The following is a 25532-nucleotide window of genomic DNA, read 5'->3' as shown; positions in this document are numbered from 1 at the left end:
TCTCCTCTTGGTAACTTCTGTGTATTTCCCGGCTCCCCTTGGGGGCCTGGAGTGACGCTGTGTCCCTTCTGCAGGGGTTAAGAGAAGCAGAAAGACGTTAAGTCCCTTTTTCCCTTCAGTGATTACTTATCCCTGTGGGTAAGATGTTCAGAGTGGTCCAACAAAGCTCATTCTGTGTATTCAAGTGATGGGGCTGAGTTAAGGTCCCGGTTTCCCTTGAGTTCTTGGGAGAAGTGGGTGAGACAGACCTTGACTCGGTGTCACCTCGATCCCTCTTGGGAACATCTCCACGGCGAGCGTCGCTGGCAGCGGAGCAGAGGGCTCCCGGCGCAAGCACTTCTAAGTGCGGGCAGGTAAAAGGGACGAACAAATGGCTTGTTCAAAGGTAGCTCAAAAACCTTTGGGAGGGCCGAGGACAGAACACCAATTTTACAAGCCCTGTCCTCATTTATTTGCAGGACCTTCTCCTGTTTTGATTTTTCAAAATCATCACTCCTAACCGTTACTTTACAGACCTTGTAATTAAGCGGGAAACGTTGACAGGACATTTACCGGTCATCGGTGTGCTCAGCACAAACATCTCAAGCTTAGGGCAAAAGTCCGTACGGGTGCTGGCGTGGGTTTCCAATTTTTGAGCACCCCTGGGTGACAGAGAGGCTTTTTCAAGGTATTTCCAGCTGAACCCAGCTGGAGATGCTCCAGGTCTCTAGGCACAGACCTATGCACTTGGAAAACATTTGGAGTTATGGCAGGGGCTCCTGGGCTCAGAGGCTGCGTTGCCTTTGAGACCAGTGATCCCAAAGATTTGGGTTGGGTTTTTTTTTTTTTTTAAGCAAATGATATGAAGTCATTTTTTGACGGAAAAGACAGAGTCAGCACCATCACCATTCGGTGTGCTACACACTGACAGACTTAGTGGAGCTGGGAGAGAATGTCCACATCTCTCCCTCCCCCATCAATCTGCGGCATTTTATGTACTGAGAAAGCCACTAAAACACAGAATATATCCGCTCAGCGTACCTAGATGGTCTTACAATTTTTCAGAAGTTAATACAGATCAAATCAAGAGTGCCACTGGGGAACTGAAATTGAGCATTTAGCAGCTGACTAAATAAATAAATGTTTTGCTAATCCCAGTAGGTACTTGCCTCTAAACAGCATATTAGTTTGTCCATATTTGCTCTAAATAAACTCATAAATCACAGTTAACAGGAACGTATTTTTGTGTATGTATATGAAAGGTATATATTTCTTTGCATGTGTAAAAAATTTCGTAGCGTTAAGAACACCATTTCTTTAGCAAAATGAATATTGCTTCTTCAAAATGAGTGGATTGGCAGTTTATAAGGGGCACGTTCATGAATATTAACCGTCTGACTTGAAGGAAGAGGAGGTTCTTCAAGGGAGTAGCAGGCGGGTGGCTCCTCAGGTCCCTGCGGGGGGTTGCCAGGCAGGTTGCCATCCCACCGAGCCCACTGGTGATGAGGCCACCTTCTACTTGGTTGCCCTTGTTCCCGTGCCGCCAAATGCCCTCAGGGCACGAAGGTTTCAGTGCAGGGGTCGATTGTCCGTGCAGTCTGCTTTTACACTGGGAATTTCGAAGGTCCATTCTGCTCCACCTGCTGGTGCCAGGGGGCCTGTGGGCAAACGGTCCCACTGGGGATGCAGGTCCTGTGGGCGTCTGGAGAGAGTGAGTGAGAGCAGCGTGTCAAGGCTGAGTCGATTCCTAGGCTTCTAAATCCCTCAGGCCGCGTGGAAATGCCCAGGAGTTACCTGCTGCGAAGTTGTCCTGTCGCGTTTAATGAAGACTGGCAGGATTTTCCAGTAGTGTTTAGTTTTAATGTTCCTATAAAAAATACAGCAGTGCTTTAAAGTTCCATAGGAGTGGTTTAATATCGATCTGTAGGGGATTTCAGGCGGTAGTAGATTCCACGTAAGTTTGTCCTTTATCAGAATTCTCAGCAAGGAGGAGAATTTGTAATTCCCATTAAACTGCACTGAAGGCAGCAGAGGACTGGGGTTTTATTCCTTTGTTTCTCAGGGCTGGCCCGCGAGGTGCGGGCTTTCAGCCTGCTCAGGACGTTTTACAGCCCTTGGTCTTCAGCAGAACGGTTTCCCGGGCTCGGTGCCTGCCCCGCTGCCGGCGGCAGCGCCTTCCCCTGGCTGTCGCGGCTCGGTGGCCCCGCGGAGCGCTGCCTGACCACGCAGGGCACCAGGCAGAGCACCCCGCGCCTTCCTCCGGGGAGCCATCCCGGCCGTGGCCCCGCTCCAGCAGCCGCTTCGGTTCGCCATCATCCGTCCTCCTGGCTTGGGGAGAGGCTGCCAGTTGGCAGGAGGTGAAATTGCCGAGTTAAGTAATAAAAGATGTCTGACATTTAGAAGTGAAATGTGTTTGCACCTTATCGTGTTTCTTTCCAATGTTAAGTTGCTGTGTTCTGGGAAGCCATGGGCTTTGTGCCCACGAAAACGGCAACGTGATAGTCTCAGCAGCAACAGCTAATATCTTGTCTTTCCCTGCGGGGATGCCATAGAAGCCTTGGTCACAAAGTGCTCATTTTTCCCTTCAGGAACCTGCAGGGTCAGGGCTGGTTTTACCTTCCTTTTCCTCCTTGTAAATGGACTCGGGTATTTAATAAGAAAAATCATAAAACACGGTGACGTTTTGAGGCGGAATAGGGCAGCTTCCATCTGCGAAATAAATGCCAAAAGAATAAACGGTACTTGCGTGTCGCTGCACCGCTCGTGGTGGATGTGCTGCTCCTCTCCTTTTCACAAGGGCTCTGGGGCAGCAGGGGGTTCTGGAGACCCCCCGGGCCCCCCGGCCTGGTTGTCTGTCGCCATCTTCAGTCACTCTCTCGGGTTCAGACCTCCCTGAATTGGGGCAGGGTGCTGTAAAGTCTCTGCCTCGACTGCGCGCTGGTTCTGGCGGGCGCTGGGCTGGGGCTGCGGGCGGCCGCGGGAGTCACCCTCTGTCCCTTCCCCAGCCTGGAGCAGCACATGGTGATCCACACCGAGGAGAGGGAGTACAAGTGCGACCAGTGTCCCAAGGCTTTCAACTGGAAATCCAACCTGATTCGGCACCAAATGTCTCACGACAGCGGGAAACGGTTTGAATGTGAAAACTGTGTTAAGGTATGGCGCGGGACGTGGTACCCGCGGTGGGCGGCTTTGCTGGGAGAGGGTGCTGGGACGTGGCGGAAGGGGTCTGGAGGATGGGTGACACGTGCTGGCACAGTGTGGTGGCCCGGCCGTGGTGTGGAGCGTGGTAGCCAAGGAGAGCGGTGTGCTCAGCCATCTCAGCTTGGGTCGGAAGCTCAGCCTGGCCCCGACATCTCGCCTCTGGCCTTTCCCCGGGTACTGGAGGTGCTGCCGGGGCGGCGGGCGCCGGGCCGACAGGGGAAAGCAAAGGCCTGTTGCCTGCGAGCACCGCAGGCTGCCGGGAACGTGCCAGCAGCCGGGCAGGGCACGACGCAGCCCGGCTGGGCTCATTGTCTGCCTGCAGCGGGAGGTGAATATCCTGCCCGCCTAATGCCGGGAGCGGTGGCGAAAAAAACGCAAAAGATAGTCAAGCTTTTCACCTCTACGCTTGTCCCCCCGCCTGCTTTGTTTCCCTCCCTCAAGGCGTTTTCTCTTTCAGGTGTTTACCGACCCCAGCAACCTCCAGCGGCACATCCGTTCCCAGCACGTCGGCGCGCGGGCCCATGCCTGCCCGGACTGCGGCAAAACCTTCGCCACCTCCTCCGGCCTCAAACAGCACAAGCACATTCACAGCACTGTCAAACCTTTCATATGTAAGTTGTCACGGCCATCACAGAGCTCTGGCTTTCGCTATAATTGCACGTATCCTGCGGGGGCCCCCCAGTACTGGCTGTCCCTCTGTGAGCAGCCGCTGTAATTTTATAGGTCAGAGCACAAGATGAAATTCCGCAGTGATTTTTTTTCTTTTTTTTTTCTTTTTTTTTTTTTTTTTTTTGCATGCTCCCTGTTTTTTCAGTAAACATTCATGGCAGTTTTTGACTTTCTTGACAAGTTAAAAGCCGAGTCTCTCAGCAGTCCTAGCGATGCCATTTTCTCATATCTTTTCTTTCTCTCTCCTTTTTTTCCTTAATCATTTTTGAATGTTCATGTTGGTGACATAAATAAATAGCTGACACAGCCTGATCGAAATGTTTTTCAGGGGTGCCTCAAATCCCGTAGCCATTGTAAAGAATTCGGAATAGTCACAGAGACAAGAAGAAGGTTTTTAAAAAGAGTTTTTTCTTCTTTATTTACTGCATGTTTCATCTAGATAATGCTTGGATACCAAATAAATAGCAGATTAACTGTGTCCTTCGTCCTCCAGTGGAATATTTCCAAAAGGGCATTTTCCCTCGAGAGCCGTTCACCTCATTTCTTGTCATTCTCAGGGCTGTATATATTTTTAATTGACAGAGCACCTATTGGATTTTGATAACTGTGCAGCAAAGTGGATTGTGTCACAACAAAGCTCTAGGAACTTTGGGGGCTACTTCCTGACACTCCTCAGAAAGTGTGCTTCAAGCACGGAACGGGATCTGTGTTTGATTCCCGGCTTTGATGTTTCGGGAGGGAAGCCACTGAACCCACTTCTGCCTTTTTTCCCCTGTTGGTATAATGGGAACAGCATGCAGGAGCATCCTGGGAGACTTGTTTCATTAATGCGCTCCGAGATAATCAGATGGGTGTCAGTGGAGGAAGAAAAAATACTCTTATTGCTCATTTTGATGCAATCTTTCATTTGACGACGGGCACATGAAAGAGATAATTTGAATCTCATAGTATCGCTGCAGCGAGATGAATGATTTCTCCTCATAATCTCCTCACTCTCACCTCATAAGAATTAGGGGGTTGTCAGTCTAAATCAGTGTGGGGAACAACTGGGGGCTGATTCTGCCTCGCTCAGATGTGCCAGGTGGAGCCACGAGCGTGAGTATGGAATCCATTAGCAGCTTCGGCCGGCGTTCGCGGGGAAGTTTCCTCTTCGGTGGAAGAAAGGGGGATGTTTGTTTGTTTGTTTTTTACAATATTATACCTGGCTTTAAAAACCCCCACAAAACCGTAACTTTATAACTGCAGAACACAGAACAGCGAGAGAGGGCATAACGTGCGGAGTTACTAAATCATCGTACAACTGGAGACTTAACCCCAAAATTTCCACTTTTCCTTATTTTAGAATGATGATCTGAGCTCGCATAACTGTAGGACTTTTCTTTAGGAAATTTTGTGCAGCATCATATGTCTAGCAACTCTTCCTGGGGCGGAAAATGGCAAAAAGGAACCTAATTCCCTTGGAAGACTTTGCTTTTGTTGTCCTTAGTCGTCTTATAAAGTTTTGCCGTGTGGGGACAATACAACTTCTTTTTTGTAATATTGCGAATGCGTACAATAAAACCGAAGGAAACGCCACACACACGGTGTGGAGCCGGTGAAAGCTGACAGAAAGCGCACGCGGTTGTGGTACAATCGGCACAAGCAGTTCAGCCGTTTGTTATAAGCCTGTGTGCATCGTCTAACCCACAGTATCGCATCCCCTGGCACGTGGCAGGGGAGATGGTTAAAATTAGAGAAGGGTCATTTTTTCTGGAAAGAAGAGCTTGCATTTTTAAAGAAATCCACCCAAATGCGGCTTTTTTTTCAGATATTAGTAATTTGAGAGGGAGCTTCCTTGTGGTATCGTTACCCACAGAGGTGTTTGCACCTGCCTGTTCGCGGGGACACACACGGTCACTTCCCTCCCCAGAGATGACGGCTTTTCTGGGGAGAGAAACGCTCGTCCCTTCTGGAACCAAAGCTCCAGAAGGTTTTGGTCCCAGAAGTTGAAGTAGTGTCAGAAGCGAGAGGGGCGGCAGGGGTCTGTCCCTGCCAGCGCCCGCGGGTGGCATGTGGCACGTGGCGTCCCCCGGAGCCGGGCTGGTGGCAGCCGCAGCCCCCGCAGTGGCACAGCGCAGGGACGGCCCGGGAAGGCGGGAGGGGGCTGCGGGACGCGGGTGTTCGGCAGATGCTGACGGATCCTTCTGCTCGAATTTCTACAGAAACAGAGGCGGTTGTATCTAATCCCTGTTAGCTTTATGGAACATAAGTTGAGCGGTGTTTCCTTTAAGAACTCTGTTTAGGTATTTATTAAGAGAGCATTTTAAAATTGAGTAAAAAAACTAAATAAGCCCTTTCTTTGAAAGTCTAAGGTAGCTAAAATAATACGTGCAGCAGCCATAAAACTGTATGTGTACAATAATGGTCATTCAGAAGAACTGACACGAGTTTTTAAGGTGTGATTGCCAAAAACTAGGGATGGCTTTGGCACACTCATTTGAAAAAGCAGTTGCTCGAACACTGAAACTCTTCTGACGGCTTTCGAGTTCTTCTCTTTGTGCCTCCTTTGCAGCCCCTCGCTGTGTCTAAGCCCAAAGCAGAAAGGCCGGAACACTCTGAGGAAAGGCGGTTCGTGTTAAATCTCTAGTGCAGTTGGAAACCAGACCCTTCAGCGACAATCCAGAGTTTTGGGGTGCTCGTTCGAACTGAAATGTCAAATCTGTTCATTTTTAATAATCTTTGCTTTCAATTTCAATGGAAAGGGCTTCCCCTTATATCTTCAGAGCTGCCGGTGAAATATTCTCCTGACGTTCATTTGATATTCAAGCACTGATGTAAATCCTAAAGATTTAGAAGAAAATACAGGGAGAGTCAGGCTTGTGTGTCCCTGGGAGTGGGAGGGAGGGGGGAGGAAGGGCCAGTTTGTCGCTGGGTCGGAGCGCTGGCTGGCAGGAGAGGCTGGATTCGGGTCCTTGCCTGCCCAGCTCCGGACAATCTACTTTCCCTCTCTTTGTCTCCGTTTCCATGCGTACAAAATGGTGATAACAGCAGTTCTCCGGTGAAAGAAGTGTGTTAATTCACTGAGAAGTAGAATTTATTCCTATGTTGAAAGAGGCATTGGATAATAAAAAGTTACAGTGTTTTGATAGATAGAAAAGTTTGGGTGGGATTTTTTTCTTGCTTTGCCCTGTTCCTTCCACACCAGCAAAGTCTGTAGGTGAAGGAGGTCATAAAAATCCACATTTTGAAAGCTTGGTATTTACAGGTCGTTAAAGAAAACACTGATGTAGCGTTAACTTAGCATTGCTGGGTGTCTCACTAATGTAATGAATGCAAGATCTCACCCCGCTCCTGGCTGAACTGGGGCCTGGCTGGCAAAGTATTTATAGAGCATCCCTACGGGGTGGTTACTTACTATTAATGGCGTTAAAGAAAGGGTAGGTTTGATGAAATGAGGCAAAGTTCTTCTCCCTTCAGCGCTCCCTGCCGTGCCAGCACTACTGGGGAAGCAGACTAGCTAATATTAATAGAAAATCATAGAACCATAGGGTTGGAAGGGACCTCTGGAGATCATCTATTCTGACCCCCCTGCCAGAGCAAATTGCAGAACAAAGCGTGAGCGGGAGCAGTGCATCCCTTCGGATTCCTCTAGTCGTTGTTGGGAGATTCTCTAGGAGGGGGTTTATCGGGAGGGAGGTGAGTTTCTGGGACGGGAGCCTCTGCGAGCCCGGCCGGTGCAGCTGGACATGGATGGGGTTCAGAGGAAGCGTTTCTGTGGCTGCTCCGGGGGGCTCCCAGCCAGCGCCCCCTCCGCCAGGACTCCCAGGGCTGCCTCTTCCTTCCCTAGGCGTAGCCAGGATCGAGCCGGGGGTGGCTGAGCCCTATGTGAACATGGGAAGGGGGAGATGGCTTTTCCCTCGTGCGTGCAAAGTGAGGAGAGCAGATGGACTCGTTAGGGAGAGCTGAAGCACAAAGAAATTAAACAGTGTGCTGAAAGTTGGGGAGGGAGAGCAGAGGGAAGCCCTGGCAGGAGGAACGTGGAGCTGGGCTCCTAGGGCTCCAGTTGGGCGTGTGGCCGCGGCCTGCTTTTTGCCTCTTCTCTTCTGTCTTTAGGGAAAGGGGGTTTCGGGGGGTGGGGGGAGGCCGCTGAAGCTCCGGGTGAATTCCCTGCCGCTTCCTGTTAATTTCATATCGCTTTTGTTGTTGGTTTCTGTTGACGCTTTAGGTGAGGTCTGTCACAAATCCTACACGCAGTTCTCCAACCTCTGCCGTCACAAGCGGATGCACGCGGACTGTCGCACCCAGATCAAGTGCAAGGACTGCGGGCAGATGTTCAGCACTACCTCCTCTCTCAACAAGCACCGCCGCTTCTGCGAGGGCAAGAACCATTACAGCCCGGGCGGGATCTTTGCCCCCGGCCTCCCCCTAACGCCCACTTCCATGATGGACAAATCCAAGCCCTCTCCCAACCTCAATCACGCCAGCCTGGGATTTAATGATTATTTTCCATCCCGCCCGCACCCGGGTGGTCTTCCATTCTCACCCGCCCCCCCAGCGTTTCCTGCCCTCACTCCGGGATTCCCAGGGATTTTCCCACCGTCTCTGTACCCCAGGCCCCCCTTGTTACCACCCACACAACTGCTCAAAAGTCCCCTCAACCACACTCAAGACGCAAAGCTTCCAAGCCCCCTTGGGAACCCAGCACTCCCTCTGATCTCTGCAGTGAGCAACAGCAACCAGGCCGCGTCAGGGGAGGAGAAGTGTGAGAGCAGCCTGGAAAACTCCTACCTGGAGAAGCTAAAAGCCAGGAACAGTGACATGTCCGATGGCAGCGACTTCGAGGACGTCAATACAACCACAGGCACAGATCTGGACACCACTACTGGCACCGGTTCTGATCTGGACAGCGATGCAGAGAGTGACAGGGACAAAACAAAAGATAAGGGCAAACAAATTGAGAGCAAGCCAGATTTTGTCAGCAGCTCTGTGTCTGCAAGTTCCACCAACAACACGAGTGAGATCCCCCTCTTCTATTCTCAGCATTCCTTCTTTCCTCCCCCCGAGGAGCACCTGCTGCCTACCACGGGGGCAGCCAATGACTCTATTAAAGCTATCGCCTCCATCGCGGAGAAGTATTTTGGGCCTGGCTTTATGGGGATGCAGGAGAAAAAGATGGGTTCGCTCCCGTATCATTCCATGTTCCCTTTTCAGTTCCTCCCCAATTTCCCCCATTCACTCTATCCTTTTACGGAGCGGACCCTCAATCACAACTTGCTGGTCAAGGCAGAACCAAAGTCACCCAGGGACCTCCACAAAGTAGGCAGCACCAGCTCAGAGTCGCCCTTCGATCTCACCACAAAGCCAAAAGAGATTAAGCCAATCTTGCCGCCACCCAAGGTCCTGCCAGCCCCATCCTCAGGGGAAGAACAGCCACTGGATCTGAGCATTGGCAACCGCATCCGAGCCAGTCAGAACGGAGGAAGAGAGCCACGGAAGAACCACATTTATGGGGAAAGGAAGCTGATGGCAAGTGAAGTCTTACCCAAGATTTCCCAGTCGCAGCTGCCTCAGCAGCCATCCCTGCATTATGCTAAGCCATCACCCTTTTTCATGGACCCCATATACAGGTATTAACATACCCTGCCTTAAACGTTTCCTCTAACGAGCTAGTTTTCTAGCTGACATCGCATCTTGAGGCAGGTCGGGGTGTAGGTTCTTTAGAAAGAGCAGTGGCAGTCTGCTGCAGCTGATGGTACTTCCCTCGGCTTTGTGACAGCACGTTGCATTTCCTGAATCGAAGGGGCTGAATGATTGGGAGGAGTACTCGTAATCGATGTGTATAAAGAACACATCCTTATTTTGATAAAGAAGAAACTTGACCTATTTAAGGACTCTCCCACGAGCCAACACTAAGATGGCACTTCTGCTGGGGAAATTCCAGAGGTTTGATTCGATAAGAATGCAGAGTTCAGATGCCTCGGAGCCCGGGCTCTCATGGCTTGGGAATGAGTCAGGAGCCCTGGGAGCCTGGAAATGCAGCTCTCCCACTGACTGACTTGATGGCCTTTTGTGAGCCACTTCACCTTTCTTCCTCCCCACCCCCCTTTTGCTTTCTAATTCCTTTTCGTCGAGTTTTTCAGTTTGGAGGAACTGCTGTTGTGGGCCCAGCCTTTTGAAACATTTTGAAGTCTGGAGTAACAAGTACAGTGTAAATACACAGTAGCGTGTTATTATCCGGATATATGTCCCGGATACGTTTCTCGCAGACTTACCTTTTGTAGAAGATAAAAAGGGGTTTCTAGTTTTTCTTGAAACGGCTGGTTGTTGAGGAAGGCGCGATGCCTGATGTCATGCCTAGAATAAGCTGAAGAGGGAAGGCACGTCTAAAGCAGGCTGGATGGAGTTATCCAAATGCCAGTTAAAATTCCAGAAGGAATGAATTCAGCTCTACAGGGAACACTTGAGTCTTTTGTTGTTTTAGAGCTTTTTGTAAAACCTGTTTCTAAAGGAAGATTATTTTAAGCTTTGCAGGGAGGGTACCGGTAAGTTTGTGTATTCCCCACCCGCGCACTGGCACTACCTTTGTTGTCCTCCTGCTGCGGATGAGATGGGTTTGGCACATAGCGAATACCGTGTCCTTGTTTGTAGTAAAGTTGGGTGAAAAGAGGTATCCTGAGCTACTTGATTTAGACATTAACATGGCAATCAATTCTCCCTTAGGATAGGATGCTTCATAGCATCCATTTCGGTAGGTGCAGCGGGCTCGTTGAACGGCCCGTTCTGGAGGGGATGGTTTGTTCTTGGGTGACTTGAGCCCAACGTGCCCCGAGTGTGGCCGGGACCCAGCCTGCTGCGAGGTCCATGGACGTGCTGTGGAAGCCGGTGTTTCCGTAGCACTGGGAAGACTCGTAGTGGCCGCAGAGCGATTGTGTCAGCGCCGGGATGGTTCGCTTGAGCCTTCAAAGGGCTGCGAGCAGCAACAGGCGGCGCGACCTTCGCCGCCGGCCAGGAGAACAGCACCCATGGCACTGCCTCGCTGCTATTGTGCGGCTGATAACTGTGGGAAAAAATGATGTCAATGTCTAGGCAGGCCAAGGAACTGTCAGCCGAGATGAGGATTAGCGAGCCCTCATTGCTGGCTATTAAGAAAGCGTCTCTCGCTCTGCCAGCGCTCTCGGGGCTGACGCTGTGTTGCTTGCTTACACGCTGACCATCTGTGATGGAAACGGCTACATCACAGCTCGGGACGTGTAATGTATTCTGTCTGGGACCCACCGTGGTCATCTCCTCCTGGAAAAATAAGTCATGATGTAAATAGTCCGGCATTTATTTTTGTAAAAGGAACTTCTGGAAAAAAATAAATAAATGGGCTAGAAAGGCAAAAGCTTCGAGTTAACGTAGGATCCTGCCACCTCTGGGCATTCTCACTAGGAATGTTAAAATAACATGGGTCGGAAAAGCCGTTGCCAATTAAAATAGTGGCCTCGGGAAAACCGTAAAGGTCCAGAAGACAGATGGAAGTGAAGGATGGGGGCATCATTTGTTGCATTCCACGGGATGCATATAGTTTTAGTAATATATTAAAATAGAAAGCCAGCGGTGGAGTTGCTTGCGAATCAGACTTCTGATGTAATGAGCTAAACAGCAGAGCTTCCAAGTCCCAGCTTAAAAAATATGGAAATATTTTGTTTCTAAACTTCTCTTTATCAGACTCTCTCACATCATTTGGCTCCTTCATTTTTCTCCCAAAGGCCACTTAAATCCTTGACATTTTCTCCTGGTGATATAATTTAATGCAGCCAGACAGACTGAAATCAGTGCAGTTTTTAGCTCAGCCTTGTTAAGGTAACGTTCTCAGGCACCGGGCTGAAAAGATCAGCTTAATCCTCCGCTGGCTGCGGAATTCGGCTCTGACGAGGGAGTTGGTCCGTTTGTCGTGTCCTCGTTCCCCGGCGCCGGGAGATGGTAACGCTGTGGCAAACGCCGCCATCGCTTCTCGGCGGCTTTGGCTTTGTGCTGCCGGGGGGATGCCAGGGACCGGGGCAGCCCCGGGGCATCGCAGCGACCAGTGCGGCGCCCAGGGCAAAGCTTCACCGCGCCGGCTCTTGCTCCCTGTGATTTACTCTTTTACCTTGTGCCAGGGAGAAACTTTTTACGTATTGTTGTTTTTCTGAAAACTCGTGCCCATAAGAACACGTGCCTTCCGAAGCACAGTAATTCCGACTGCGTTTCAAATCCAGCTCTTCTCTTTTTGTTCTACCTAAAAAAAAAATTAAATGCAGATTAAATACAGTTCGCTAAATAGCACTCTGCATGACTCTTCTTTTAAACTCTTTGGTAATTTGATCCACGCACCAATCAGCTGAAATGCGGCAAAATAATTTGCTCTCATTTATGCTGGACTAATGTAGTTAAAATTACTCTTACTATTGGATTTCTGCTGGTTTAGCTGAGATGGACTCGATTCCAGTAATTTAAAGATGCAGCTGCATTTATTGGAGTCACTTTCATAACACTTTTTCCCATGGAGGACATTTCACTTTCTCTTTTTGGTGATTCCACACCACGGTTTCCCTGCAAGTAGAATATTTTGTGAAAGCAAAGCCAATATTTTCAAAAGTTTAGGATTGTTTCTGCATAATAAGATGCTTCAGCTTGGAATGTTGAATGGACCGAAGTGTCGTCAGAAGAACTCGGGTTCCTAAGTCGCTTCAGAAATCTCCCACCGGTTCCCAACTTTTAGAATTGTTGTCCACATATGCTTGCCAAAGAAACTCAATGCAAATTATATCTCAGCTGCAAGGGAGGAAATAAATATGAAACACCTAATGATTTCAGCACACTTGGGGTTGCAAAGCCTGACCCAGTGTTAACTCTGAAGATAAAGACAAACTCTCAAAGACAAATTTTTTCCGTGCAGCGGCTGCCTGCTGTGGACTCTCGAGCTTCTCCCACTTAAGCATTGCTTTTGCTGTAAAGGTTTTTTTCATATTTCACAACAGCAGAGGCTTATAAACCACCATAGCGAAGGCATTAGTTCTCACACAGAAAGATCAAAATGTTTTCTTAGTCGTCAATCTGACGGCTAAAAAAATATTGCCCAAAGGAGGGGATCCGTTTTCATATTGTGCCTTTTGTGGAGTAACTTGTGGGTCATAATGTGTAATATCCAGTAGAAGGGGAAGACAGACATTTGTGTCGATAGAAGAGCCTCATATATATAATTTAAACGCCTCTGCAAATGGGTTGGGTGTTTCTTTGCTGCCTGTAGCCCTGTGAGGTATGTAACCCTCTGTCTTGTTGTCCAGCAGGGTGGAGAAGCGGAAGGTGACAGATCCTGTGGGTGCCCTAAAGGAGAAGTACCTGCGACCCTCCCCGCTGCTTTTTCACCCCCAGGTAAGGGCAGCGACGTTAGGAGGCAGCGTTGATGGAACGCCAAGGAGTTTGAGATGGAGCTGGTACAAACAGGTTACTTGGATCAGGCTCTTTCTCATCCAAGGGCCCAACTGGAAACTCCACTATTTTCCACCAGTTGCTTTCAGATACTTTTAATCTCAGACTTGGTTTGAGGATGGCGGTAGTTATGCCTTGCTGTTTCTTTTGCATCAACAGAAGGACAGGGATGGGGTCTGGGCAGCTCATGTGGTCTGTCAGAGCCCCCGTTCCCCTGCCGGACTGCCTGCGTAACTTTTCTATAGGGAACACCTGGAAGGCCCGGTGCAGTCATTTGCAGTAGTGCACAGTGGAGAGGGACTGCCCAGCATCCCAGCAGTAGCATTTTATACCTGCCTGACGTTCCCTTTCATCACCTAGAAAGCGTGAAAGTGCAGGGCAGTGGAGAATCAGGGCTCGCTTCTGCTCCAAAGGGTGATGGGTCACTTGACGGAGAACTTGTGTTCTCTCCTTCCTGCCCAGCTGCTCTAGGCTCTCGTCTTCTGACAACTCGCGGATATTTGCTCCCTCTGCATCTCCTTCAGGTGCGAGTCCCTGCAGAGCAGTGGGAAGCGCTGCTGGACAGCTTTCCCGCTGGAGAGCGGATGGGAACACCAGCCCATCAGCCCACGGCACGGCCAGGCCAGGCCTTTACCCCAGAGGGTGCAAAAGGCACAACTAAGTCCAGCGCAACCACGACTGTCCACAAGAATCAACCCCGGTTTACAAACCCCCCTATCTCATAAGTGACAGCCGAACTGTCCGAGAAGCGATGTTTCCCTCTGCCCGTAGCATTCCTTGCTCCGTAAAGAGAACGCGGGGAGTTCTGCCCCACGCTGCCCGACATCCCCTCCGGTCCCAGCTGTCCTCCGTCCCTCCTGCAGCGACCACACGCTGGGAGCTGAGCTCCGTGGGCACTATTGTACTCTCCTTTATATTCACATGCATTGTTCTCCTCTGATAATGTTTCCCACCTTAGATAAATAACGTGCAGGTTTGTGAAAGCTGGATCCTGGTTGCTTTCACAGCTAAACTTAGTTCCCTCATTGTTTTGCATGAGCCTCAGAGTTTGGTTAATAACTTCCCCCGATTTTTCCTTCGTAGAGGCTGGATAATGGTGACAGGCTGGCCAGGAACATCCTGTGTTTGTGTGAGTTAGAATAGTGGGGATATCTGCCTGTAAAGAATCTGATAGCGGGGAGGAGCTAGTGTGGCAAAGCAACCCAACACGGCGATGAGAAGCGAACAGAGCCTGAGCGGGAGCGAGCAGTGGGTGGAAGGTTATTAACATTGTTCCCGAAATCCTGACCACGTCCTCTTCCCATGGCAATGAAAAGATGTGGAAGGTCTGGTTATCTCTAATAGCTTATCACACAGAATAGCCGAAAATTTACAATCACTCGAGCCCGAAACTTCCTGATAACTAATTTTTAATAAAGAGGTTGCTGTGTACAGATCACTTGGTCTGGAGAGTTGCTGTTCCCATGGTGTGTCATCAATCGGGTATTTCAAATACGGTGAACGAAGACACAGGTCATTTGTTCAAGAGTATGTGAGGTTTTTACTCCCAGATCCCCATCCTATATTAACCTGGATCTTTTCCTAAGAAATCGTATTTTCAGAGGCTCCTGCGTGTCTTCTTCATGAGGACCAACGTTCATATACCGGGTCAATTAGAGGCACGCTCTACCTGTGTTTCTGGTCCGCTCTCAGCCTTTTCTTCTGCGAATAGTTCCCCAGCCCTCATGGAGGGCCCCGGGTGGGATGTGATTGAGCCAAAAGATGTGATAAAGACACAGCGTTCAGAGGATGATTTCTGTCTCAAAATGAATTTCAGGCAACTTGTATTTCTTAGCCAGTCATTGACAGCAGTTTCTCTGCTCTGATGGGAGTTATTCTTGCATTCTCTATTTTAAATGAAAATCTGGACGACATAAATAAATGGTGTAACTTTTTGATAACTAATGGGAAACCTTTTCTCACCTGTTAAGTTTCTTTTCTTCTCCCCTTCTTTTTTATTATAACCAGGCAGTTGTTCCCTAAATAGCAAAGTGCCTTTACCGCTGGAGAGGCTATGGCCGGTGTTTAGAATTTTAAAATAAGCCTACGGCTATCAAGCCAGCAAACATCTCTGACTAAGTGCCTAAAGAACAGGGCACAACAAAAGATATCTCCAGGTACTCCAGCAAAGGGCTGAGTGGCATAGCTCTGAAAGATCCGGATAGCATTTTAACATGATGGTTTTGTTACATGACTGGCAGCTGGGGCAGAGCTTTTGCTGTAAATGATCAAGTAACCTTTTCAAGTGGCTGGCGCTAAGTATTACTTACTATTTATCATGGGCTGGGAGCCTCCAACTAAGGGGCCGTGGATCTATTATCGAGAAATGGGTTTTACTACTCCTCTTTTTTACAGCTTATGAATGGTTGTCAGCCTTCCACAATGTATTCTTTGGTGATTAAGACAACTTTTTTTATAGTCATACATTTTAAACAATATCTTGGCTCTCTTTCCCCCCCTCCCCGAGCCCAGTTTAATAAAGTGTAAACGTGCAAAAGGTCAGCCCTTCCTGTACAATAGAGCATCTACTTTTGATATATGGCTTCCTACTGCCTTCCGCTCTCGCTGTCCCCCGCTCTCGGGCTGACTCTCCGCTCGGGCTCCCGCTGCCCCCGGCGCTCCCGTCCTTCCCACTGATGTCATCTGCGGCGAGGAGGCAGCTTTATTGCCGCCTTGTTTGTTTTATCCATGTTTTCTGCTTGGTATCTTGAAAAGTGCTCTCAAGAGTGCATAAAATTGAGCGCTGGAGATGTCAGCGTAGTCCTCCCAGTTGCGTTTCTCTCATGGATTTGGATTTCCTGTTTTGCTCTAATGAAAGTAAAAGTGCTTTTCTTTAGGTAGGATTTTTACGTGTATCCTTATTTTTGCACACAGGCCAACTTTTTTCTTTCCTTTCTTGCTTTCCCGTTCTCCTGTATCTCCAGGTGTTTCCCTTTCTCCCTCTTTCTGGTGTGGTGTTTAACCCCGTGTGTGCGTGAGAACGTGGCCGTTGCCGAGTCGTACGAACTAACGCTGATAAAGGCACCCAGAGACGCTCTGTTTGGTGTCACAGCTCTAGGCCTGTGTGTCTGCCGCTGCCATCCCACCAGGCTTCCAGTGTGTAGGCTGTGGTCCTCCTAACCGTAACTCATCCAGCCGCAGCTCACAGAGAGTATTTTGGCTGGAATTCCCTTTCACTCCAGGAAGCTCAGCCATTTCCCACCCATCCTTCCATCACCGTTACCTGCTTCTGAACCTTTCTTACATATAATTAAAATATTAGCCTCTTCGCCAGGCAAACTCTCTGTGGACCCGCTCCATCCTGAGCCTGATCTTAATCCTCCTCTTCCCCCTGCTCCCTCTTCACCCCTCCAGCCTCAGCCTCTCCTCCTTCTCAGCCCCCGGGTCAGCGGTTGCGCATTCCCCGTGCTCCCTCCCGCTCCGCTTTGGCCAGGATTCCTCTGCCTTCTGCCCAAAATTCCCCTGTCCTCTCCAACCCAGGCTCTCTTGCTGACCTGCCTGCCCGTGGCTCGCTGCTGCCGCCCCTCCGAGCCCTGCCAGGGGGACGGGTGCTGCATGAGAAATCAGACCTCCTCGTGTGCCAAGACTTGGGTTTGGGTTTGAGGAGGGCTTGGGCGGTGAGTTCTACGTCCAGCAGTTGAACGCGTTGTCTAATTGCAGCGTCATCCCTGGAAAAAGGGAAACCAGGCGTATTCTGAGATAATTTTAAATCTGAAATGCTGGAAGTAAACACGTGCACATTGCAGAAGGTAAACAAGTGCCTGATTTCTAAGATCTGATGGTTACTGCATGGCTTTGCCAGTCGTTTTGGAGTTCTCTGAGCCCGACACGCTATTTCTCTTTCCTGGCTGGATTCAGTGGCTCCATGTCACGCTGTGCAGCTCTCTTCTGAGAGTAAGAGCAAACATCAGCAACAGGCTTTGACCAACATACTAGTGCTAAAAGGCATGTTTTATGCATCAGATACTGTTCTCACCGTGGGTTCTTATGACACGAGGTCTCGCCTTGTACTTGCAGATGTCAGCCATAGAAACAATGACAGAGAAACTGGAGAGTTTTGCAGCCATGAAGGCGGACACTGGCACTTCCCTGCAGCCCCTTCCACATCACCCCTTCAACTTCCGATCGCCGCCGCCCACGCTCTCCGACCCCATCCTGCGCAAGGGCAAGGAGCGATACACCTGCAGGTAAGGGACCGGCCCCCCAGCTCGGAGGGGCAGCCCTGGAGGATGGCACCCCGGCTGGGAAGCTCCATCAGACACCAGCGGGCAACGGAGCAACTTCCCATGGACATCTTTACTGTCTCGGCAGGGGTGGGAGGGAAAACAAGAAGCAGCAGAATTAGAACAGAGCGTTCTGATGACTAATTCACTCTGAAATAGCTTGTTTTGTCTGGTAGAAAATCAGCATCTTCTATTTTCATTGTAATTTTTAATAACCTTGAGAGCAGATCTGGAGATTCTCAAGCAAACAGAATTTTCCAAGCCAAGTCTCTCGTGTGTGGTAGCAAATGCCGCAGTTTCCAGTGTGAGTGCGATCTCAGCTACGTCCAATCTCAGCTATGCAAAATAATGCAATTTTAAAAATGCCATACAGTAAACCACTTTTTCAAACACAATTGTATCCACAGAAATACTTCTGTATCTGTTGCAGCTCTAAAAGCTGGTATCGGAGCAGATCACCGGGGAATAAAAACCTGTATCTGCTTACGCAGTTTTACCTGCAGCTCCTAGGGGTTCTTGGGGTGGCTCCCACCCCATTTTTCTTGGGTGCAGTAAGGGGGTACGTATTTTGTTTGACGAGGCTCTATGTTCAACTTTGCCACGGGCTCAAAATTCAGTTGAGTGTTTAGAAATTTGAGGTTTCTACCTACAACAGGGACTAAACTTACATTTAGATATACACTAGCAAGTCAATATTTGGATTTTCATTGTTGATTAACACTCACATTAACCATTCATCTCAAGGACGTCTGAAGGTGCTGAATGTCTCTTAAATTACGAAAGTCTACTCATAGCTTCTATCAACAACATTAAGTGTCAGGTTTCATAGTCACAGAATGTAACCCTTCATCCTTAATATTAATGTTTTTATTTATACCACCCTTCCTTTTAAGGTTTACTGTGAATCAGGTTTATGATGGAACACAGTTCCTTCTGTTCTTTCATTTCCCATTGCTGCATTTCCTAATGCTAAGCAGAGTGTGTATCCCGATAACAGTAACACCGTGCTGCAGCATTTATCCAAAAGGAAATTCTGTGAATTCCGAGAAGGATGATCAAGTAGATTTTGTATGATAAAGAACTAAAGATGGATATAAAGGAAATCTATAAAAATCTGAAGCGATGGAGAACGACGAGGCAGTGATAAAACACTCTGTGCTAGTGCAGAAGGAGGTAGTATGGGTGGCAGTCACGGAGCAAGAGGCTCAAACGAGCGGGAGGTTCTTTTACACAGCACAAATTCAGCAGAGGAACTCCTTCCCGTTGGAGGCTGTGGGTGTCACAAGCTCGCGTGCGTTCAAAAAGCTTTTAGAAAAATAGGTGGAAGAAACTCAGCCAAAGGGTATCGCGCACAACTGTTCGTCCTTAGGCTCGGGAGGATCTTCCCCTTCGGGTGTGAGCTGGGAGCGTGTTGGGGATGGGTCACTACATCCTTGCTGGGCTCCCGTGTGCGTGGTTTGGGCGTGGGGTCGGCGGTAGGTGGTGACACGGTGTTTGGGAACGATCCGGGGTGGCAGGACTCTCACGCACTGACGGTGACTTTGGCTTCCGCTGTCTAGGTACTGTGGTAAGATCTTCCCTCGCTCAGCAAATCTGACAAGGCATCTGCGGACGCACACTGGAGAACAGCCCTACAGGTGATGTTGTCCCCCACATAAAACCCCTTTCCCAACACACTCCTCATTCACCGCTCTTATTTTTTTTCCTCCTTTCTATAAAGCCGTGCCAACATAATACCGCAGTCCTGTAGCATTACATATAATGATTCATAGGATTGTATATTATGTGTACCAGCCAAAAATAATCAGGCTTGGCAGCTTGAAGATAGACACTTAACTTATATTTAGATGTATGCTGGCGAAGGAGTGGCCTGATTTGCAGTGTTGGTTAACACTCACGTTAACCATTCATCTCAAGGACAGCTGAAGGTGCTGAATGTCTCTGAAAATCGGGCTGTTTTGAAGGGCTTGCCAGTAATTTAACTGCTGGGTCTAGCTAGACCTTTTTTTTTTCTTTTCCTAAGGCATATCGGAGGTGCCTGGAGTAGTGGATCAAAAAACAAAAGCAAAGCCAAGCCCTGTGGTGTATCTGCATCAAAACCTCGGTTAGGGAGTGTCCTACCTGAAATCACAAAGTTTAAAGAGTGAGGGGGCAAACTCACGCGCTGTTTCACGTGCCGAGTTGGCTGCGCTACTGTTTTCTGCTGGTTGTGGACGAGGGGATCTGCTTTTTATACTTAGTTTGCACTGTGTCTGTGCAAAGGGGCACGTGGAAAAACTGCCCATCTCCTCCCCCGGCCAGGACCCTGCACGGAGCCCCCGCCTGCAGCCTGGCTCCCCCCGCTGCTGGGTCTCATACAGGGGCTCCTCTTTCAGCAAAGGTTTTAAATTTGAATAAAACTCACAAGAAAATATAGGTAAGTGTGTGTGTGTGTAGGTGTACGAAGGAACATTTCTCGTGGAAGACCAAGTGGGAATTTTTCCCCCCAGTGTTCTTCTCCCAGTGTTTTGCAGTCAGTTTCAAAAGACTTTGGCAACAAATACGCTTTGGTTGATTTCCTGTTAGAATAGGTACGTATGTGAGCAAAACTGAATGCGTAAAGAATTGAGAGCTCACTTGAAAATCAAGCATTGCGTTTTCCACCACGTGGGTAAGTGTTTTGCGCGTTGCCGAACAATGGTAACAGTTCCAACCGGTTCGGTTTTGGTAGCTAATAGTATGGTATTTCTGTACACAGGCGTAAATTCACAACAAACTAATGTAATAGTTATTATATAAAGAGGAACACAAACAAATTTATGAGCAGCAAAAGGCCGTGTGGTCAAATACATCAGATTTTTATGCTTGGTTTAAATTAAGAAGCTCTTCTCTCCCACATTGTAATCCCCGGTACATACAGAGCCAAATTTTTTTCCATACAGACCCATACAGAATTTTGAGTGTAGACATTAGGTAAATTAAAAATAAAAAAAACCCTCTCCAAAGCAGACATATATTTTGGAACCATTCCCCGTTCTGATTTTTTTTCAGTTGCGTTATTTGATATGCCTTGAATGAATACTGTGTATTCACTGTACACCCCTGTCTGACTAAAACGCTCGCTCCCGATTATTCAGAGATTGTTAGTGCAGTTTTCTTCCAAAAAAGGAGACTTGCAACTTAACAAAGGTTAGGAAAATAAAGATTTATTTGATCTGGTCTTCTCCCAGAAAATGGCCTGTGTGTTTTTTTTGTAATAGAGGTTTGACTTCTGGACAATGTTGCGTTATAATAGCACTCCTGAGAGTTAGTGCTACGTTTACAGAAGAGCTTAATTATCATTGATTTTCTTTTGCGCTCAGAGAACTGAGATTTCCAACTTCTGCAGCAATAATTGTTTTGAAAGCTTGTTTTTTAAGTGCTGACTTTATGCAGGTAAAAGGAGGTTGCTGACTTTTCAGTATTTTACTGATGTCTTTCTTGTAACTTCTCTTTTGATTGTTTAAATGTTTTTTCTTTTGACTGTGTCAGTGTTAAGTATTCATCCAGATATGAATTACAATGTTCTTAAAGCTAAGATAAACTGACCAAGTGTCCTCGTGTAGACCAAGAAACAGGCAGGCCAGAAGACGAGGTGCTTTGGTTTTGCTTCCTGGTTGTCATTGCTAGGTGATGTGTTCTTTACCAAGTCACTTAAACTTCCTAGGTGTCTATTTAATTATGTCAGAAGTAGGAATTAACAGCACAGGAGCAATAAGGAGGCAAAATAATTCTTTTTGTAAGGGAAAGCGCTGCATGTTTTTTGAAGAGTCAGAAATACCTGGTCATGCGCTTTACTTCCTACAAATCCACTGCTTTGAAAAGACTGAAAGGCGATACACTGGCCAGTGAAATTCGCCGTGCTCTTGTTCACTCTTCCACACCAAATCTAAAATTCAGTAGTGTGGATTTCAAAACCTGGTGGTAAAAAGGTCTATCAAACTGAACTCTTTCTTTCAGAGAAATGCAAAATAAAATTTGGGCTTGTGAAATCATGTCAGACTTAACGACAGAAACTCGGGTCGTAAAACACAGGACTCTGTTGTCATTCTGAGCTTTCCAAGCCCAATCCAGGAGGGGCAGTTTTTCGTGAAGCTCCTTATGCTCGGGACACAGGAACATAGAGGTGTGTCGTAGCGGTGGGTTTGCTTCTTGGCTTTGTTTTCATTCTCTGCAATCACAGAATCACAGAAACTACCTAAAACCTGGGCTGAGAACAACTAAAAGCGGTTTGATTCAGTAAGACTTTATTTTCTTCTTTCAAATGTCCGTTCCCTCCAGGATGCCATCTAATTGATTCTTGAATTACACCCAATCCTGACGCGTTGCCTGCCAGGCTGTGATTCCTCCTATAAAGATGTGCTTCCTGACGTCTGTTTTGAATTTGTTTTTCTTTAATTTCCTTTCAGGCCCCCGTGTCCTGTTATCTGCATTAAGCTGAAACTAACAACTAAAGCTGACATCTACCCCTCACTTAAGATTGCGCATAGTTCAATCAATACCTCTTCATTCTCGTTTTCTGTTTTTAAAATATAGCCTAAATTCATCACTGGTATAAATGCACTTGAGATTGAGGAGTTGCTCGGAGGAGGAGTAGCGGTCCCTGTGCTTTATGCTTTGTTTCTACAATTCCGTCCTTACAGCTCACATTGGTCATCAAATAAGTGGAAAATTTTGCCAGTGCTGTCACGCTGTTGAGACTTTACAAAGGTGTTATCAAAGGCCCTGCTGTCTCTTTGGAAGCGTTACCGACCTGTCCCAGTGGTGCAGCGCTGAGCTCAGTCGCTCCTCGCGGGGCTTTGCTCTCTGCTGTCCCCCTTCCCGTGTCTCACACCAGGTACCCGCCTCCCCTGCGGCTCCGAGATCGCCTGCCCTTCCTCGGGGCTCCCGAGGTCCGGCGTTGGCTCCTTCTTAGCTATCGTTCACTCCCGCTTTGTGTTTTCGTAGCCCGTTGGTGTGTTACTTTAAACTGATAAGGAAGAAACTTTATTAGCATTTTGTCAGTGTGTTTACAAAGCAAATATCACTTCTCTTGAGTTTTATTCTTCTCCTGCCTCTGTGTTCACCTCTTCCCTGAATTTAAGCTGGTTCCTCCGTCTGGGTCATTTATTTAGATTAAAACCAGCAGAGATCCAAGCACCGACCCCTCTGGGACCACAAATAACGCAGTACGTCTCCCTCATCCCTTTGCTCTCAGACATTAGCTCTTGCTCCTTTCGAATGCCCCTCTGTTTTCTATTTTTTTAACAAGCTCTTTATCCTTTCTCCGTCCCCTACCCTGGATCCACATAGCTCATAGTTAGAGCGGGGACCTGTCAAAGGAAACTTTTCAAAGACTTCCTGAACATCTAAATAAATCGACATACGGGAGGCCGGGTCTCTCCTGCCCGGCGCATCGAGCGCTGCCTTTGAAGTGGCTGGGACTGCGAGCGACGCGGGCAGCCCGTGTGCCGGGCACCGGGCACCGCGGGGAAGGGGGCTCCTCCGCGGGGAAGGGGCGCTCCGCGGAGAAGGGCCGGAGCCGGCGGGGCCAGGCAGGGAGGGGAGGGAAGCCCTGGGCTTCAGCAGGGACGAGGAGGGGGCTGCGGGGGCAACCCCAGTAGAACCAAGCCAGGCAAAAGCGCTAATGAAAGTCCTGCGAGTAACAGGGATATTGGGGTATCGGCTATTTCGGACATTTCAGTGTTCGGACGTGCTGAGCAGCAGACGCTGCGGAAGCCTGGCAGCGGCTGACAGCAGATTCATTCATTGCCAGCAGATAGGAGGAGAATAAGAGCTGGAAAACTGTGCTTATTCTTGCTGATGTTCAAATAATGTCTTGTTTTCTTTACTTGTTCCATTCGTGTTTTTTGAAAAAATGAAAAAGAAGAACTTTTGAAGGCTGAGAAAACTGTGGTTTAAATGAGAGATTTTTGCTTTCTTCCTAGGTTAATCATAATAAAGGTTCATTATTTGAAATATCTTTATTCTTCTTGGTGATTTAACAGTAGGAAATTCGGAGGTGGACATGGAATCCATAAACATTCAGTGAGAGAGAGTGTTTCATAAATGTATCTCTGCTATTTCCAAAAATAATATCAATTTATTTTTAGAGACCAAATAAAAATCACAGCTGTAGCACATCTGGAAGTTGTGTGTGTGTTTCACAGCATAGATTTTTTTACGCTTAAACCTCCTTCCCGTATCTGAACCTGTTGTGTTTGTAGGAAACAATACTACGTCCTTAGTGTCAAGGCAAATCCAGTTTCATACTTGAGTGACACAGGCCCAGGACAAGGTCCATCTGCCCTCTTCACGTCCTGAGCTAGTGGCATGCATAGGTCCCTTCCAACCCAGAGGATTCTGTGATTCTGTGGTTCTATTCCCAAGACGTACACAAATGCAGCACCATCTCCATGTCTTATCAAGGAGCAGCTCAGCTCGGTGGGACAAATTTTGCTCTGGGTTAGAGGAGCAGAGAGCCGTTCCGCTGAAGCAAGCGGTTTTGTTCTGGAATTACGGGGGCTTAAGACCAGTTTTTATTTTGTCCCGTAAGCGTAGAGGATTTGCAGAGGTCTGCAGCGGAGACAGGATTCTACTTCTCGTGGGTTTTGGAAGTAGAGCCATGAGGAAAGCAGCTTTGTTGAGGTACAAATGACGTATTTAAAGGGAGATCTAATGAGGGATTCAGGCGGATTCAGAGAGGAATTAGATTTTCTGTGGCTTTAGTTCCGAAACTCTTCATTGTGGCTCAAAGCTGCCCTCTTCAGTACGTCGGCTGCCTCCTCCTCCTGCGCTGGAGGAGACGTAGAGGCCCAAGTTCGCAAAGCTCCACGGTTTAGCGGAGCCTTGTTTCTGTTTGGGGGGAATCTGAATCCAGAGAGGGGGGGTGCCAACTTTGAACAAGCGTCCAGCACATCTAGCGTGGGTCCTGCAGAGGTTTGCTTCAAAGAGGGAACATTTCTTCACTCAGCAGTTTCCCTAAACATTCTGGCTTGGCTCCTCGCATTCCACATTTTTTCATCGTAAACCAGATATTCACTACATAGGAGTAAATCTTATCCTGTTTGGAAGCTACGGTGTATTTCTTGGGAGCTATTGTACTATAATAATAACCATAATTACCTCTAAAGGCACGCTGTACTGCCTACGTCTTGAGTACCACAAGGAATTTCACAAATAAATCTGGAGTTTTCTGTGTGTCGAGATAACTGTGTCATGTAGGGATATGCTAGCTAATAACTATTTTATACATTTAACCTCCCTTCTTTCTTCTCCTTCTGTCTTCTTTTTCCTCCCTCCACAGCCATATTTTACCTACTTCCCCTACAAAATGAGAAGGGTGGAAGAAATAAATTCACCTTTCTCATATTTACATTCATGTGTGGAAAAGTAATTATTTTGTTTAAAATTCTTATTTGTTTGGACGGCTCACTTCTTAATTAATCCTAATCCTTTCTTTGTGCTCCTTGAATAACAATAATATCAGATTTGTCTGGAATGATTAATGCCTTGTGCTTCCCAGGTCCTCAGCTGAGTAAAGATTTATAGACCAACATTTTCTGGTTTTCTGATAGTCAGATTTTTCTTTTTCTTTTTTTTTCCCCTCACGTTGCACTCTTTGGCATTTGCTTCTATTTTTCAGGTGTAAATACTGTGACAGGTCATTCAGCATTTCCTCCAACCTCCAGCGGCACGTTCGAAACATCCATAACAAGGAGAAGCCATTCAAATGTCACCTGTGTAACCGATGCTTTGGGCAGCAGACCAACTTGGACCGACATCTTAAGAAACACGAACACGAGAATGTTCCAGGTAGATAGGGGCATTGCTGTGTGCTTATCATAGAATGGTTTGGGTTGGAAGGGATCTTAAAGATCCTCTAGTGGCACCCCCTGCCCTGGGCAGGGACACCTCCCACCAGCCCAGGTTGCTCCAAGCCCCGTCCAACCTGGCCTTGAACCCCTCCAGGGATGGGGCAGCCACAGCTGC

General features: G+C 48.0%; 1 protein-coding gene across 4 annotated transcripts in view; it reads left to right on the top strand.

Annotated features, from left to right (window-relative positions):
• Window positions 1-25532, top strand: part of PRDM16 (PR/SET domain 16) — a 334663-nt gene that overhangs the window by 296815 nt on the left and 12316 nt on the right. For 3 of the 4 annotated variants that reach the window (XM_063353749.1, XM_063353752.1, XM_063353751.1), the window contains 7 exons: window positions 2985-3132; window positions 3638-3791; window positions 8054-9455; window positions 13137-13224; window positions 17338-17507; window positions 19103-19180; window positions 25186-25355. In XM_063353749.1, coding sequence (XP_063209819.1) covers window positions 2985-3132; window positions 3638-3791; window positions 8054-9455; window positions 13137-13224; window positions 17338-17507; window positions 19103-19180; window positions 25186-25355 — 2210 coding nt within the window. The remainder of the gene's footprint in view (window positions 1-2984; window positions 3133-3637; window positions 3792-8053; window positions 9456-13136; window positions 13225-17337; window positions 17508-19102; window positions 19181-25185; window positions 25356-25532) is intronic. The other variant, XM_063353750.1, reaches the window with a different exon arrangement.

The sequence above is a fragment of the Chroicocephalus ridibundus genome, chromosome 16 (assembly GCF_963924245.1).
Source record: "Chroicocephalus ridibundus chromosome 16, bChrRid1.1, whole genome shotgun sequence".
NCBI lineage: Eukaryota > Metazoa > Chordata > Aves > Charadriiformes > Laridae > Chroicocephalus > Chroicocephalus ridibundus.
This window is presented reverse-complemented; position numbering and strand designations above follow the sequence as displayed.